Raw genomic sequence first — 14,732 nt, 5'->3', positions numbered from 1 at the left:
GGGTGATAGGGAAAAGAGCAGAGGAGTTGGTCTAATTAGATAGTTCTTTCAAAGTGCTGGTGCAAGCAAAATGGATTGAATGGTTTCCCTCTGGGGTGTATACTTTTGTGTATGATTTTTTTTGCACAAGCTTTCTTGGAAGGATCCAGACCTGAAATGTCAGCTTTCCTGCTCCTCTGATGCTGCTTGGCCTGCTGTGTTCATCCAGCTCTACACCTTGTTATCTGCAATACGCCCACCTGATTTAGGGAAAGATGTAAATTTGTTTGAGGTGGTTTGCAGGAATTTTATGAGATTAATATCTGGAATTAATGGGATACCTAATGGAAAGAGGTGGGCCACATTGGGCACGTTTCCACTGGAATTTAAATGACTGAAGGTGACTTGATTAAACTGTATAATATCCTGTACAGTTGACAAGATGGCCGTAGAAAGGATGTTTCCTCTTGTGAATCCAGTTGGGCGTTCTTCCATAGTACTGACGTGAAGAGAAATGTTTCCATTGAAAGGACTTTACACTTTAGAACTCTGGGAGATCTGAAACAAACCGCAAGTGCTGGAGAAACTCAGCAGGCCCAGCAATTGATGAAGGAGTCACTGGAGTTGAAGCATTAATTCCGCTTTTCTCCCTAGGAATGCTGCCAGGCTTATTGCGTTTCTCCAGCACTTATGGTTTATTTCAGATCTCTGGTATCTGCAATTCTTTGTTTTATTTTGGTAGATAGATTCTTCTTAGGCAAGGACTTGGAAGTTTATCTGATGTAAATAGCAATGTAGAATCAGGAACACAAATAGATCAGCCAGGATCTTGTTAAATGGTAGAGCACATTGGAGGGGCTAAATTGCCTATTTGTTTACTTTTACATAAGAAAAAAGCTTTGTATGTACCTTGATGTAATTTCTATTCCATTTCTATCATATTTTCTGAAAAATGTCTTTATCCTGAGACTGCTGCGCAATATTTTTTCTGCTTTTTTTTAATCTAGCCACTTACTTTCCCTCTTATCATGGCCACAGTTCCATTGCTGTCACTAATGTAGCCTCAACAATTAATTGTTTGAAAAGCTACTTTGTCATGACATTGGGTACATGGGACTAATCTGCTTCTGCCCTAGCCTGATACATGACTGGAAGCAAAACACTTACCTCTGCATCATTGATTAATAATTAGGAGAAGGGATTCTTGATGATTTCATTCTTTTATTGCACTCAGCATTGAATTTCTCACACAAACGTCAAAGAGTTTATTGAATTCTGTAGATTAGCCAAGAATTTCAAACTATAAAAAATTAAAATGCACACTAGATTTGTCTATCAGCAGTTTTACATTTATTGTCCGTTCTAGCTCATTCTACTGTGTACAGGTCAATATTTTAAGAGTTGGCAAGCAGTACCAAAATTTTTAAAATACTGATATGTTCTCAGGAAAAGGATATGGTTGAGAATTCTGCACTTTTTCATTCATGTCTAATTGTCCATTTTACTATTCTTCAGCTGCTGTACCCCATGTGGTGATGCTATTCAGACAATGTTGTGTGGTCGGGACTTCCAGCATATTGACTTAGTGAGAATGATTGAATGTAGCTTTATGTCTGAGTGAGACTGATGTGCAATTTGTGGGGAATGGTATCCCTGGGACATGTCTACTTGTGCTACATGGGTGGTAGCTGGAGGCAGTGATTATAGGATGAATCCTCAATACTGCTCACCATGCTACAGCAGCATCTAGTGGATTTGCTGCCAAAACCCTGTTTTCTGGTGGGGTTCCACAGGACCTGCTTAATCTGTTGCGGTGGAGGAAAGTCACTTGGCAGAATAAAAATATCTTAAACAAGGTGTAGTTTATTATTAACATGCAATGTTATGTTAATATGATAGACGTTGTTACAGACACAATTGGGAAGACACAGAAGGTAAGACATTCCCTTTTGAGACTTAAGCGGTTATTGAATGTCTAAAGGGCGTCATTATCATTGTCACTGATGTTTAAGACACTCCCTGGTGTTAAGCCTTTCAGAGACTTACACCACAGGAAGTGTTGTTGCAGGGAACTTTTGTGGGTTCCTGTAGTGTATCCTGCTGGTCATACCTGCTGCAGTAGGTATGCGGTGGGTGGGTAATAGAGGCAATTAGTAGAGACGATTGCTGCATCCTAGATGGTGCAAACGTGTCGGAGTACTGTTGTGGCTGCATTCATTCAGAGAAATGATGAGTATTCTGTTGTATCCCTGACTTTTGTCTTGTTGTTTCTGAGGCTTTGGGGAGTCAACTGAGAAGCCAGGCTACCCCACAGTGCTGTGCTCTTGTCTCCATGGTGCTAAGGTGGCTGGTTCAGTTGACCTATTAGTCAGTGCTAAGGTATTGATGACAGAACACTCACTAATTTTCTTGCCGTTGAAGCCTGGGGAAATGCTGTTGCTGAGCTACCGTTATGTAAAAAATGTAACCTTCTGACATTGTACATGATATGAATATCACCGACCACTTGTCAACTGAAATCTGGATATTGTCCAGCTCCTTCTGTAGGCTGCTACAGGCTGCTTTATTACTTAACCATGTTAGAGATAATCAAAGTAGTTCTCCAAACTTTCAAAATGATCCGTAAGCTGCTCAGAGACATTGATAAAGCATTATGTTGCAATTGGGGATGCTTTGGCTTGAAACCTGTAAGTAAACATAATTGAATTTAGCACTGAAGTCTGGGAAGCTTGGCCTGGGAATAATATGGGGTGGCTATCAGCCGTTAGCTTTAATTGAATTCCAAATCATGCTTTCCAGTAATTAACAATTATTACAAGGAAAATATTCACCTGAACATGTTATGATTGTAATGTCTCTACCACAAATCAAAAGGATGGCCCAAAGAAAAGGAAAATTGAATTTTTAATCATATTTCACTTACATGTACTAATTAAAACAAAAGTATTCTAAAAACAGTTTCCACAAGTTTCAGGACATCGTAGAATAGTTTCAAGTTGGGACAATGATCCAGATTTTGTTGGAGCTGGTTATCTCAGTACGCCACATTAGATAAACCTTCCCACTGAGCGCCTAGCTTGGAAATGGTTTTGCCTGCGAGTTGCTGCTGGAATTGTAAGCGTTACAGATCGCATGATTCCCTTTCTAGGGGATAGAAGTTCCACGGCGTTACACTAGTGTAGATCTAGTCACTTAAAAGTTCTCTACTCTGTTAAATAGAAGCCTTATATTTTCGCAGCAAGCTTCATAAGTAATTCATGTTCATTTGGGAGATGCTGGTAATGTTTATCAACCTGGAGATCAACATTGTGCCCTGGGGATTTGACTTCAAATTACATCATGAAAGCTGAAGAAGTTTAAATTTCATAATGAATCTGGACCTATAAAGCTCATCTCAGTGACCAGGAAATTGTCATCAGTTGCCATGGAGATTCACCAGGTTCACTAAAGTCTTTTCAAGGAAAGGAAATTTGCTGTTGTTACTCAGCCTGGCTTATATCTGACTCCAGATCCACAGCAATGTGGTTGACTCTAAAGTGCCCTGTGAAATGGCCTGTTGAGCTACTCAGTCCAAAGGCAATTAAGAAAAAGCAATAAGTTATGGGCTAGTCAATGATACCCATATCCTCTGAAAAAGTTAAAGAAGAATATTGTGTTTTTCTGAAACTTGTGGCTTTTTGGTGATTTAGAATACTCAGGATATCTCCATTTCACCACGAATGGCAGACACATTTACACATTAATAAAATGGAGAAAATTAGTAAATCAACCATAACTTTGACAGTAAGATCTGGTATCAGTGAGGCACATTGCACCTAATTAGTGTTATGGGCCAAACCAAACCTTCATCTATGGAAAGAAGCTAGCCGAGAACCTAACTTATTCTTATCTTAAAAGCAAGTGCCAGGTGTTGTGTTCTGGGTACAATTTGATTGATCAACTACCAGATATGAAGAAAACACAAATTCATCCACTTAGCTTAAATACAACAAAAGACAGAAGAAATTAGCATGAACTTAACCTCAATTGGAAAACTTAACTGAATAATAGATTATTTAACTATTAAACAGTAACTGTTGCAACATAGTAACATCCCTTAAACACATCCTTGACAAAGACAAATTCAGTAAAACAAATTGTGTTGCATGCAATTCTAGCAGCAGGAAGAGAGCCTTCAGCTCTTAGTTGTTAAAGAGAGAAGAATAAGAGTTCCACATCCAGCTTCAAGACCCCAGCAATTGCAGAAAGCTAGGACTAAAAATCCTGGTTCCGAGAGAGCTTGGCCCCATCCATTCAGGTTGCTTCTATTGTTACAACTTTTTAAAAAAAGGCCTCTCAAACAGTTTACTCTAGTGGCTATGAGTAGACTGCCCAATACCTCTCAATCTATCTTAAAAACACAAACAGGACAAAATACACATCTCAGAGCCATAGTATCCTCACATTAGAAGCCATTATAGATCACACAGCAGCTGTTATCTCTTGATTATGCAGCCCTACATTCTGTTGGACATTGGGTGTACATTTGTGCTGTTGTTTTACATTTTATCCAGAAAGTGCCAAAGTGCCAGTTTGTTGCTGTAGTTTTAACTTGCATAAATCACATGAAAATTTTTGTAAAACTCAAACAGAAATTGTTATTCACATTGTATCCTACCCTTAGAAAATAGACAAGTGTATATGTTGTTTCACAAATCGCAACTGACAGACTTTCCGTGTATTTTCAATATCGCTGAAAAAATGTTCTGAAAAATGTTTCAATGACATACAATGCTTCACAATACTTCATGTTACAGGGACATTGACTACTGCAAACTTTTTATGGTTCTGCAGTGCTGTAAATAAATGGTACATCTTGCTATTTTTCAGGCTTACCAATTGTCGAGAGGAAGAATCTGGGCCATGATTGTCATTCTGTGCCTTATTGCTGCCATTCTATCGGCTTTCTTGGACAATGTCACTACAATGCTTATCTTCACACCAGTAACCATAAGGTACTTGTTCTGTATTATGGTGAAATATCTTCACCATTGTAGCAATATTTTTCCATTCTCCTGGTGGTCAGTTGGGGGTGTGGATTGGAAGAGTCAATTGGAGTTTGAATAGGTTAAACAAAAAAAAATCCAAAGGGCTGCAGATGTTGGAAACCAGAAATAGAAGCAGAAATTGCTGACCAATCATCAGTAGGTCTGGCAGCATCTGTGGAGTAAAAGCAGAGTTAATATTTTAGGTTCAGTGATCCTTTTCCAAAACTGGAACTAGGAGGAGGTTGGTATACATGAAGATGGGGTGGGAGGAGTGGGAATAAACAATAGGTAGAGATGGAGCCCAGAGAGTGAGAAAAGCAGTTGGGCAGACAAAGGAATGGGTAAAGGTCGCCCAGGGAGAATCAATGACTGCTAATGGGAAACCATTAGTGGCAGACAATGGGTTGTTTGTGGAAGATGCCCATGTGATGACAAGGCCTGGTCTGTGGGGGTTGGGGTAAGGACATGGGAGAAGGTGCTCAGGTCCCAAATTTATTGCACCCTGCCTAATCAGTTCTGAAGGAAGGTCACTGGACTCGATATATTAACTCTTCCTCCTCTCCACAGATGTTGCCAGACTGCTGAGTTTTTCCGCCAATTTCGGTTTTTGTTTTTGAATTACTTAAAGGTGGTTTGGCCAAGGGCGAACTATACAGTAAATGGAAAAGTCCTGGGGAAAATTGATGAACAGACAGATCTGGGTGTTCAGGTCCATTGTTCCCTGAAAGTGGCAACGCAGGTCAATAGAGTGGTCAAAAAGGCATATGGCATGCTTTCCTTCATCGGACGGGGTACAGAGTACAAGTGTTGGCAGGTCATGTTACAGTTGTATAAGACTTTGGTTTGGCCACATTTGGAATACTGTGTACAGTCCTGGTCGCCACATTACCAAAAGGATGTGGATGCTTTGGAGAGGGTGCAGAGGAGGTTCACCAGGATGTTGACTGGTATGGAGGGTGTGAGCTATGAAGAGAGGTTGAGTAGATTAGGATTATTTTAATTAGAAAGACAGAGATTGAGGGGGGCCTGATTGAGGTCTACAAAATCATGAGGGGTACAGACAGGGTGGATAGCAAGAAGCTTTTTCTCAGAGTAGGGGACTCAATTACTAGGGGTCATGAATTCAAAGTGAGGGGAGGAAAGTTTAAGGTAGACATGCGTGGAAAGTTCTTTACGCAGAGGTTGGTGGGTGCCTGGAACGCGTTGCCAGCGGAGGTGGTAAATGCAGACACATTAACATCTTTTAAGATATATCTGGATAGGTACATGGATGGGCGAGGAGCAAATGGACACAGACCCTGAGAAAATAGATGACAGGTTAGGCAGAGGATCTCGATCGGCGCAGGCTTGGAGGGCCGAAGGGCCTGTTCCTTGCTGTAATTTTCTTTGTTCTTCTTTGTTCTTTGGCCCTTCCAAGGGGTACACCAGCAAGTTAATAAGAATTTGCTTTAATGTGGCAACCTACCATGAAGGATCAGTCCTTTACCCTGTAACCCTTAGTTCTGTAGTTAATAGGAAGCTACCAGTTTCAGATTTGCATTTAACAATTAAGCTAACATCAATTTTGTGTCAGAGAGTTCTAAGGGCCTACCATTCTTTATCCATATTCCCACCCACCCTGATGACCTTTTGCCCACTTGCTTATCGATAATGTATCTAACCAGTCTTAAAAATATCCACGACCTTTGGGAGAAGAATTCTAAAGACTCATGAGTCTCTAATAGAGAAAGTTTCTCCATTTTTCTCTTAAATGCACAACTGCTGGTGTTTTAATAGTGACCCCAGTCCTAATTTCTTCCAAAAGAGGAAACATCCTTTCTCTATGTCCCCTGTTAAGGCTCCTCAGAATCTCATTTCAGTCAAGTTGCATCTTTTGCATCTTTTCCTTCTAAAATCCAGAAAAGAAAAACCTCGTTCCTAATATCGCAATCCTCTTTCCCCTTAGCACAACACCTTCATTCCAGGTATTAGTCTACTAATTCTTTTCTCAACTGTACCCAACACATTTATCTCCTTCTTTAAGTAAAGCAAACAGTAATGTGCACAATACTCCAAATGTAGTCTCACAAAGACACTGTATAGATGAAGCATAACCTCCCTACTTCTATATTCAATTCCTCTTGCAATAAACAATAATGTTCCAAAAGAATCAATATTTAACTTTCTAATTACCATTGAATACAACTCCAGTTTGTTGAATTTCTCCCTGGAATTTGATCCTTCAGTTCAGGAATCATTCTGGTAAACCTACACTGTACTATGCCCAAGGTTAATAGAATCCTCCTGGTCTTTGGAGTTTAGACCTGACTATATTACCCCAGATATGGTCTAATCAGGACTTGGCCAAAGCTTGCCTTCCATCATTTCTTAATCTTCATTATAGTTAATTGGATGATAACAATGTTATGATGTGATGTTACCAGTCCTGCTTAGTATTACTGTCAATTTCTGTTTTTGCTCCAAATGTTCACAGTACTTATTGTTTAGATAGCTAGAACTAAAACCAATTTTACTGTGTATAGTTCTGGGTGCCACCTCTGAGGAAGGATGTGAATGCATTGGAGAGAATCCAGAAGCAATTTACAAAAGAATGTTTCTGGAGATGAAAATCTTCAGTTATGAGGTTAGATTGAAGACATTGGGACTGTTCTCCTCGTAGAAAAGAAGACTGAGAGAAGTATTGATTGACTTATTCAAAATCATGGATGGAAATGGATAGACTGGTGGGGCGATACTGTTCCTACTTGTAAAAGGAGCAAGAATAAGAGGGCATTGACTCAGTGATTTGCAAAGGAGCAAGGTTGTTAGGAGAAAACCAAATCTTTTCACGGGCATCTCCTAAGATGCTGTTTGGCCTGCTGTGTTCATCCAGCTTCACACCTTGTTAACTCGGATTCTCCAGCATCTGCAGGTCCCGTTATCTCTTTTCATGAGTGAGTAGTTTGGGTAGGGAATGTGCTGTCTGTACGTGTGGTGGAAGTGAAGCATTCAAGAGGGCATTGAATAATTCTTTCACTTGGGTGGCACAGCTGCTCAGTGCTGAGCACTGCTGCCTTACAGTGCCAGGGACTAGGTTCAATTCTAGCCTTGGTCATCTGAGGAGGTTGCATGTTCACCTCATATTTGAGTAGATTTCCTTCCACAGTCCAAAGATTGTACAGGTTATGGGGACTGGCTATGCTAAATTGCCCATAGTGTCCTGGAATGTGCAGGCTAGGTGGATTAGCTATGGGGAATGAAGGGATACTGGGATAGAGTGGGGGTGGGAGACTGGGTGGGATGTTCTTCAGAGGTTCAGTGTGGACAGAATGGCCTGGTTCTACACTGTAGGGATTCTATTAAAAATGTGCAAGAGCATGCAGGAAATTGCCACTAAATTGGTGCTAACTGGAGCAGTTAGTGCAGGTAAATGGCCTCCTACTGTGCCATAAGACTTCAGTGATTCTGTTTTTATAAAATTTGACCATAGGATGTCAGAGTTGCCAGCTAGGCCAGCAGTTATTGTTCATCCATAGTTTCCTAGAGGGGCAGTTAAGAATCAACTGTATTGCTTTGGGTCTGGAACCACGTGGAGGCCAGATCTGGTAAGGGTGGTAGATTTGCTTCCCTAAAGGACATTAGTGAACCAGGTGGGTTTCTATGACAATTTTGCAGAGGTTAGGCTAGCTTTTTAATTGAACTCAAGTTTCACTATTTAAATTTGTGGAATTTGAGCCCGTGTTCCCGAAATGTTAAACTGGCCTGCTGGATTACTAGCCAAGTAACACTGTCACAAGATCACCAGCTGCCCTACGCTGACAGAATTGAGAGGTGTACCAGCTTCCCTTTATAGACTTCTGGGAAAAAAACCAACTAAATCCCAGAATGCGGAGGTCATCTTAAAATTAATTTGTTATGTTATAACTTTAAAGGTACTCGGGCTTTGCAGATTGCACCTTTTCTGGTCACCCTGTGATATTTGTTAAATATCAGAAATTAAATGCTGTAAATGCTGATTAGACAGAGCCAAACCATATACTTTTCTAGTAAGAGCTTTTATTTCAGCTCGTGCACTACAAACTCCAACTTATACCTATCACGTGTTCTCCCAATTATCTTTTAAATAACATATAACCATTGCCTCTTCCCTATTTCCATTTGGTCTCAGCCAAAATAATAATATCACAGTGCTCTTCTGCTTGTGGATTAACATTAAGCTGAATGGTTCCCGCATGATAATGTGTAACTTAAATGGTCAATATTACAGTAAAGCACTTTTGTGGCATAGTTGGAATAAATATCTACAGTCAAGAAGGAAATGTAAAATCTGCAAGTGTACATTGGGTGAGTATTGGTTAAAAAAAGGACTATGTCGTGATAAATAATGAGGAGAAATTATTTATCTGCATAGATGTGAAAGTTAATGTTTTGACATAATGAAAATGCATTGAGTGCGATTGAACTGGCACATGGCTTAGATTAGGTCATTATGTTTCCACAGGCCAATCTAAGCAAACATGATGTGTAGTCAGTTTAAGGCAAATTTAATAAGCATTGAAGGGATTGTGCAAAGACTAATGTCTCTCATTTGAAGGAAAAATGTTTGACCTAAGCTGTATTTGTTTCTGGAAAGGTGTGATTCCTGACTGTGTAAATTAGTCTGACATATGAACAGAAGAAATAGGAGCTGAATTTGGCCAATTGGCCATTAAACTTGCTCCCTTATTCCATAAGATTATGTCCAAATATCAAATCCACTTTCCTGCCTGGTTACTATATTCACTCAGTCCCTTGATGCTCAAGCATCGTTCAGTTTAACTCTTTGATGTAATCAAAGACGGAGAAACCACAGTTTAGGTACCTAGTTCATTGAATGTTGTGTTACAGGTAGACAGAGTGATAAAGGAGGTGTTTGGTACACTTGCCTTCATTGTTCAGACCATTGAATGTAGTAGTTGGAACATCATGTTGCAGTTGTGCAACGTGTTGGTGAGGCCACTTTTGGAGTATTATGTAAAGCTCTGGTCACTCTGCTTTAGGAAGAATATTATTAAATTGGAAAGGGTGCAGAAAAGATTTAAGGATGTTAGCAGGACTGGTAGATTTGAGGTATGAAGGAGAGGCTGGATATTCTGGGGTGTTTTTCACTGGAGTGTAAGAGGTTGAGGGGACCTAGTAGAAGTTTATAAAATCACGAAGGGCATAGTTAAGGTGAATAGAAAATATCTTTTCCCTAGGGAAGGGGCTTCAAACTAGAGGGCAAAATTTTAAGGTGAGAGAAGTCATATTTAAAAAAGGACCTGAAAGCAACTTTTTCAGACAGTGGGTGATTTGTGTGTGAAATGAACTGACAGAGGAATTGATAGTTGCAGGTACAGTTACAATGTTTAACAGACGTTTGGAAAAGGAAATGAATAGAAAAGGTTTCGAGAAATATGGGTCAAACACAAGCAAATGGGACTAGTTTAGTTTTGGGAAACTTGGTTGGCATGGACTAATTGGACTGAAGGCTCTGTTTCCATGTGATATGATTCTATGACTCTACGAGTTCATTGGGGTAGAGAATTCCAAGTATTCACAACCCTCTGAGCGAAGACATTACTCCTACATAAGAACTAAAAGCAGGAGTAGGCAGCCCCTTGAACCTACAATCTGTGATCCCTCATCCTAAAATTATGACCGTTCATTCTAGATTGCTTCCCTCCTCATGTCATTCTTTTGACGATGTGATTCCTAGTTCTACACTCTTCAATCTGAGTAATAAATCTACCAGCATCGATCTTGCCCAAGAGCTTTATACTTTTCAATGAGATCACCATGCAGTATTCTAAACTCTAGAGAATATGTGCCCATTCCATTCCATCTCTTTGCATAGGACAGTGCTCTTGTTCAAGGAAGTCACTGAGTGAACCTACATTCCTTCAAAGGGAAGTATGTTTTCCCCCAGGCAAGCAGACAAAAATCAGGTGTGATTTTATCGAAGCCTTAGAATTTTGCTGCAAATGTTTAATAAAGGGGTGGGGGGATGGTGTTGGAAGGGTTACTGGATTTGTGGCTCTGAGGATCATGCTAATGTTCTGTAGGCAAATTTGGATTCAATTAAACAAAAGGAATTTAAAACTAGTTTAATAATGGCTGTGAAACCATTGTTGACTGTCATAAACAATAAACATCAAGTTCACTAATGTCCTTTTACGGATAATAAATCTACATCTCTCATTTTAGCAAATATTCTCTTCCTTATTCCTCCAAACAAAGTGGATACTTTTACACTTCTCCACATTGTAGTTCACCTAACCTCTTCTTGCTTAACTAATATATCCTCTTGCAACTTCTTTCTATCCTCATTACAACTTACTGTTCCACCTACCTTTATATTGTCAGTAAAAATAGCAAGATTTCTCTTCATCCAAGTCATCAGTACAGACGGTAAATTGCTGAGGCCCAAGCACTGGGCCATATGGCCTTCTACTTCTTACACCTTGCTATTCCAAAATTCATACTCATTAACTGTCTTCATTAACTGATTTTCTGTTCAGTTGACCCCAATCCCACGGGCCTCAATCTTGTGTAATAACCCTTCGTGCACACTTTTTTAAATGCTTTCTGAAAAATCAAATATGCTGCAATCATTGACTCCTACATCTACCTGAAATAGCTCCACTGAGACTAGTATACCATCACCAAGTCACTGATTATTTGCATATGCACAGTGCATGGACTTTGACAAGTTGGTTTTGTACCAGTTCCAAGAGTCAGGACAGTCCCTGACACGCCCCTGTGTATATCTGTCAGCCAGGACTCCCTGATTGGGACTGTTAACCTGGGCCAATCAGGAAACTCGTTGTCAATGATATCCATCTGGCCAACCTCATTCCAAACTCTGCACTAAATACCGACTTTGTCAGTTACACCGCTAAAAACAATTCAATAGTTGTCTTATTTTTCACAAAAAACAAATGAAATACTTTCTTAGTGCGATGAGATTAAAGTATTATGATGTAGAAAATGTTAGAAATATTCAGCAACATGTGTGGAGGCAGGGGTGGAGTTAATTGGCAAAACTTCAACCTATTCAAGACCCACCTACTGCTATAAACGTAAAATCAAGCTCAATGTTTCAGATCTTTTATTGGAACTTTAATTAAATAATGCGTGTGTGTTATAACATCACCATTACTGTAGGAGCAACATTTTACATCATGATCATTTGACAATGATCACAGTTTTAGGTTCACAGCAAATCACCTGATTTGCTTGGAAACTTTCTTTTCTATAAATAGTATTTGTGAAAATTCATTTGAAATGTTTCTTAATTCAAAGAGTCCAAAAAATATTCTGCTTGCATCTATATATCATGTTAATGCTAATAGTCTAATAATCAATTGCTCGCCAGGAATCGATTAACTCTGGGTTAGTTTATTTAAAACACTTTACAAGTTATGAGCAGACGTTATAACAAAACAACTATTTGCTGTGTATGTGGATGAGCAGCTTTCAAAAGCATTGCAGACTAACAGCCAGGCAGATTAGAGGTGGCATGGTGGCTCAGTGGTCAGCACTGCTGCCTCACAGCGGCAGGAATCCGGGTTTGATTCTAGCCTTGGGTGACTGTCTGTGTGGAATTTGCACATTCTCCCCCTGTCTGCGTAGGTTTCCTCCAGCTAGTCCAGTTTCCTCCCACGGTCGAAAGGTGTGCAAGCTAGGTGGATTGGCCGTGCTAAATTGCCCATAGTGTTCAGGGAGGTGTTGATTAGGTGGGTTATAGGGGTTGGGTCTGGGTGGGATGCTCTGAGGTTCAATGTGGACTTGTTGGGCTGAACGGCCTATTTCCACACAGTAGGGATTCTATGATGATTCTATGATTCATAACATTGTGTATACACAACACATGGAGTCCTTAAGAGTGAATTGTCTCAAAGGGAACGTCACATACAACATCTGCCTCTCTTCCAAAAGGAATTTCAACTATTTACAATAAAAAATGTGTCTATTAGTCTAGATAACATAAGGATAATGCACTAACGCATCCAGATCCTGTGATAGTAACTCGTCTAGATTGCTGTTGTTTGCCTATAATCATTAGTGACATTATCTGTCATTCCCGTGTCTGTTCAGGATCTTCACCATGATACAACAGGAGAGGGAGGTGTTTGGGAAACTGGAGCATTGTCATTTGTATGGACCCCAGAAGATCCTAGTTCTGAACACATTCTTGTCAGCTTGTTAGGTTGCCTTATCATTCTGAACACAGATCTGTTGTCCCCTTTGTAATTTTGGCAATTCTGCACCCACATCTATGTTGTGCAAATTGGTACTTTTCTCTTACAGTTTTATAAGCTGCTGTTGAGTTTCAAATACATTACTTTGGGTATGAATCAGTAAATTGCTACACAGTAGTCAACCAACATGAACTCTGCTGGTGTTGGAATGATTATGCTTAGAGGTGTTGCTCTAAATGGGCAATGTGACATTTGAAGCGTAAACTGATCAACCACGATCTTATTGAATGGTGGAGCAGACTCAAGACAATATTTCACAATGGGCATTTTATGTTAACTAGTTTAAAAGATTGTCATAATTACACACACAGCCCACTCTTCTGAAGATGCAGCGCATATGCAGTGAATTAATCTCTGCTGGCTGAAGTCATTATATAAGGAATTTGATGGCAAATTGATTAATTATTGTTTATGTTTTAAGTCCAATATGCCTGAGAAATCTACAACTGGGTTCAAAACATTAACTCTCTTTTGCTCTCCATATTTGCTGCCACGCATTTTCGTTCTAATTTCTTCAAATCTTTTAAAATTTTCAGCATCAGTTCTTTACTTCTATTATTAATTATTGTTCCTTTATTAATGCACTACTGATAGCAAAATTAATAGCACCTTCATACTGCTGTACATTCTTCTACATACGTTATTGTGTTTTGGGAAATGAGGTATTTGGGTATGTGTTATTAATTTACGTAAAGAGAAAACCTACAGACAGAAAGGAACTGTGCATCCCAATAACTCAGCATAATTGAATTCTGTACGAAGTGAAAATAGACTTAACAGTAAAGATCAACAGTCAACAAGGATAATTTATAGTTAGACTCTTTGCAACATTGTCAGTAGCTAATAGCTTTGAATAACAACCATTTTGTTTGCCACTGATGAGCTCATAACTTTAACAATGTAATTCTTGGTTTTCATACCATCTTATTTCCCAAGTTAGGTAAAAATAAATAGAATATTTAACACAAAAAAACCATTAATCGGTGTTTATCCTAAATACTATTCTATCAACCTCATCTCAGCTTTTTGGTAACTATATTGATACCCATTTTTCTTAAATAGGCATTTAGTTTTCTTCTGAAAGCATCTCCACTATCTGTCTCAAATGCTTCCTGTAGTTTTCAGTTCGATGTTCTCACTACTCTGAATAAAAATATTCCTTCTTATTTCTCTATTGGATGTATTTGTTACTGCCCTACATTTGTAAAACGATTGAAAAGGCACAGCACAGAAGTAGATCATTCGGCCCATCATAGCTATGCCAGCAGAATAAATTGGCTGCACATTCTAATCTAATTTTCCAGGACCTGGTACACAATCTTGCAGGTTATAGCACTTCAGGTACAGATCCAGATTATTTTTAATTTTAATTGACTTGAGTATTTCCTCACTGACCACGAAGCTGGTACTAATGACCCCCAGATCCCACCACCCTCTGGGAGAAAAAAATGTCCTTATGTCCTCT

At 39.3% G+C, this 14,732-nt stretch overlaps 1 protein-coding gene across 1 annotated transcript in view; it reads left to right on the top strand.

Annotated features, from left to right (window-relative positions):
• Window positions 1-14,732, top strand: part of oca2 (oculocutaneous albinism II) — a 468,272-nt gene that overhangs the window by 216,770 nt on the left and 236,770 nt on the right. Inside the window, exon 13 of the mRNA XM_048532874.2 lies at window positions 4,849-4,973. Within this exon, the coding sequence (XP_048388831.2) occupies window positions 4,849-4,973 (125 nt within the window). The remainder of the gene's footprint in view (window positions 1-4,848; window positions 4,974-14,732) is intronic.

Source organism: Stegostoma tigrinum, chromosome 6 (genome assembly GCF_030684315.1).
Source record: "Stegostoma tigrinum isolate sSteTig4 chromosome 6, sSteTig4.hap1, whole genome shotgun sequence".
Classification (NCBI taxonomy): domain Eukaryota; kingdom Metazoa; phylum Chordata; class Chondrichthyes; order Orectolobiformes; family Stegostomatidae; genus Stegostoma; species Stegostoma tigrinum.
Note: the sequence above shows the minus strand (reverse complement) of the source record. Positions and strands in the feature narration are given on the sequence as shown.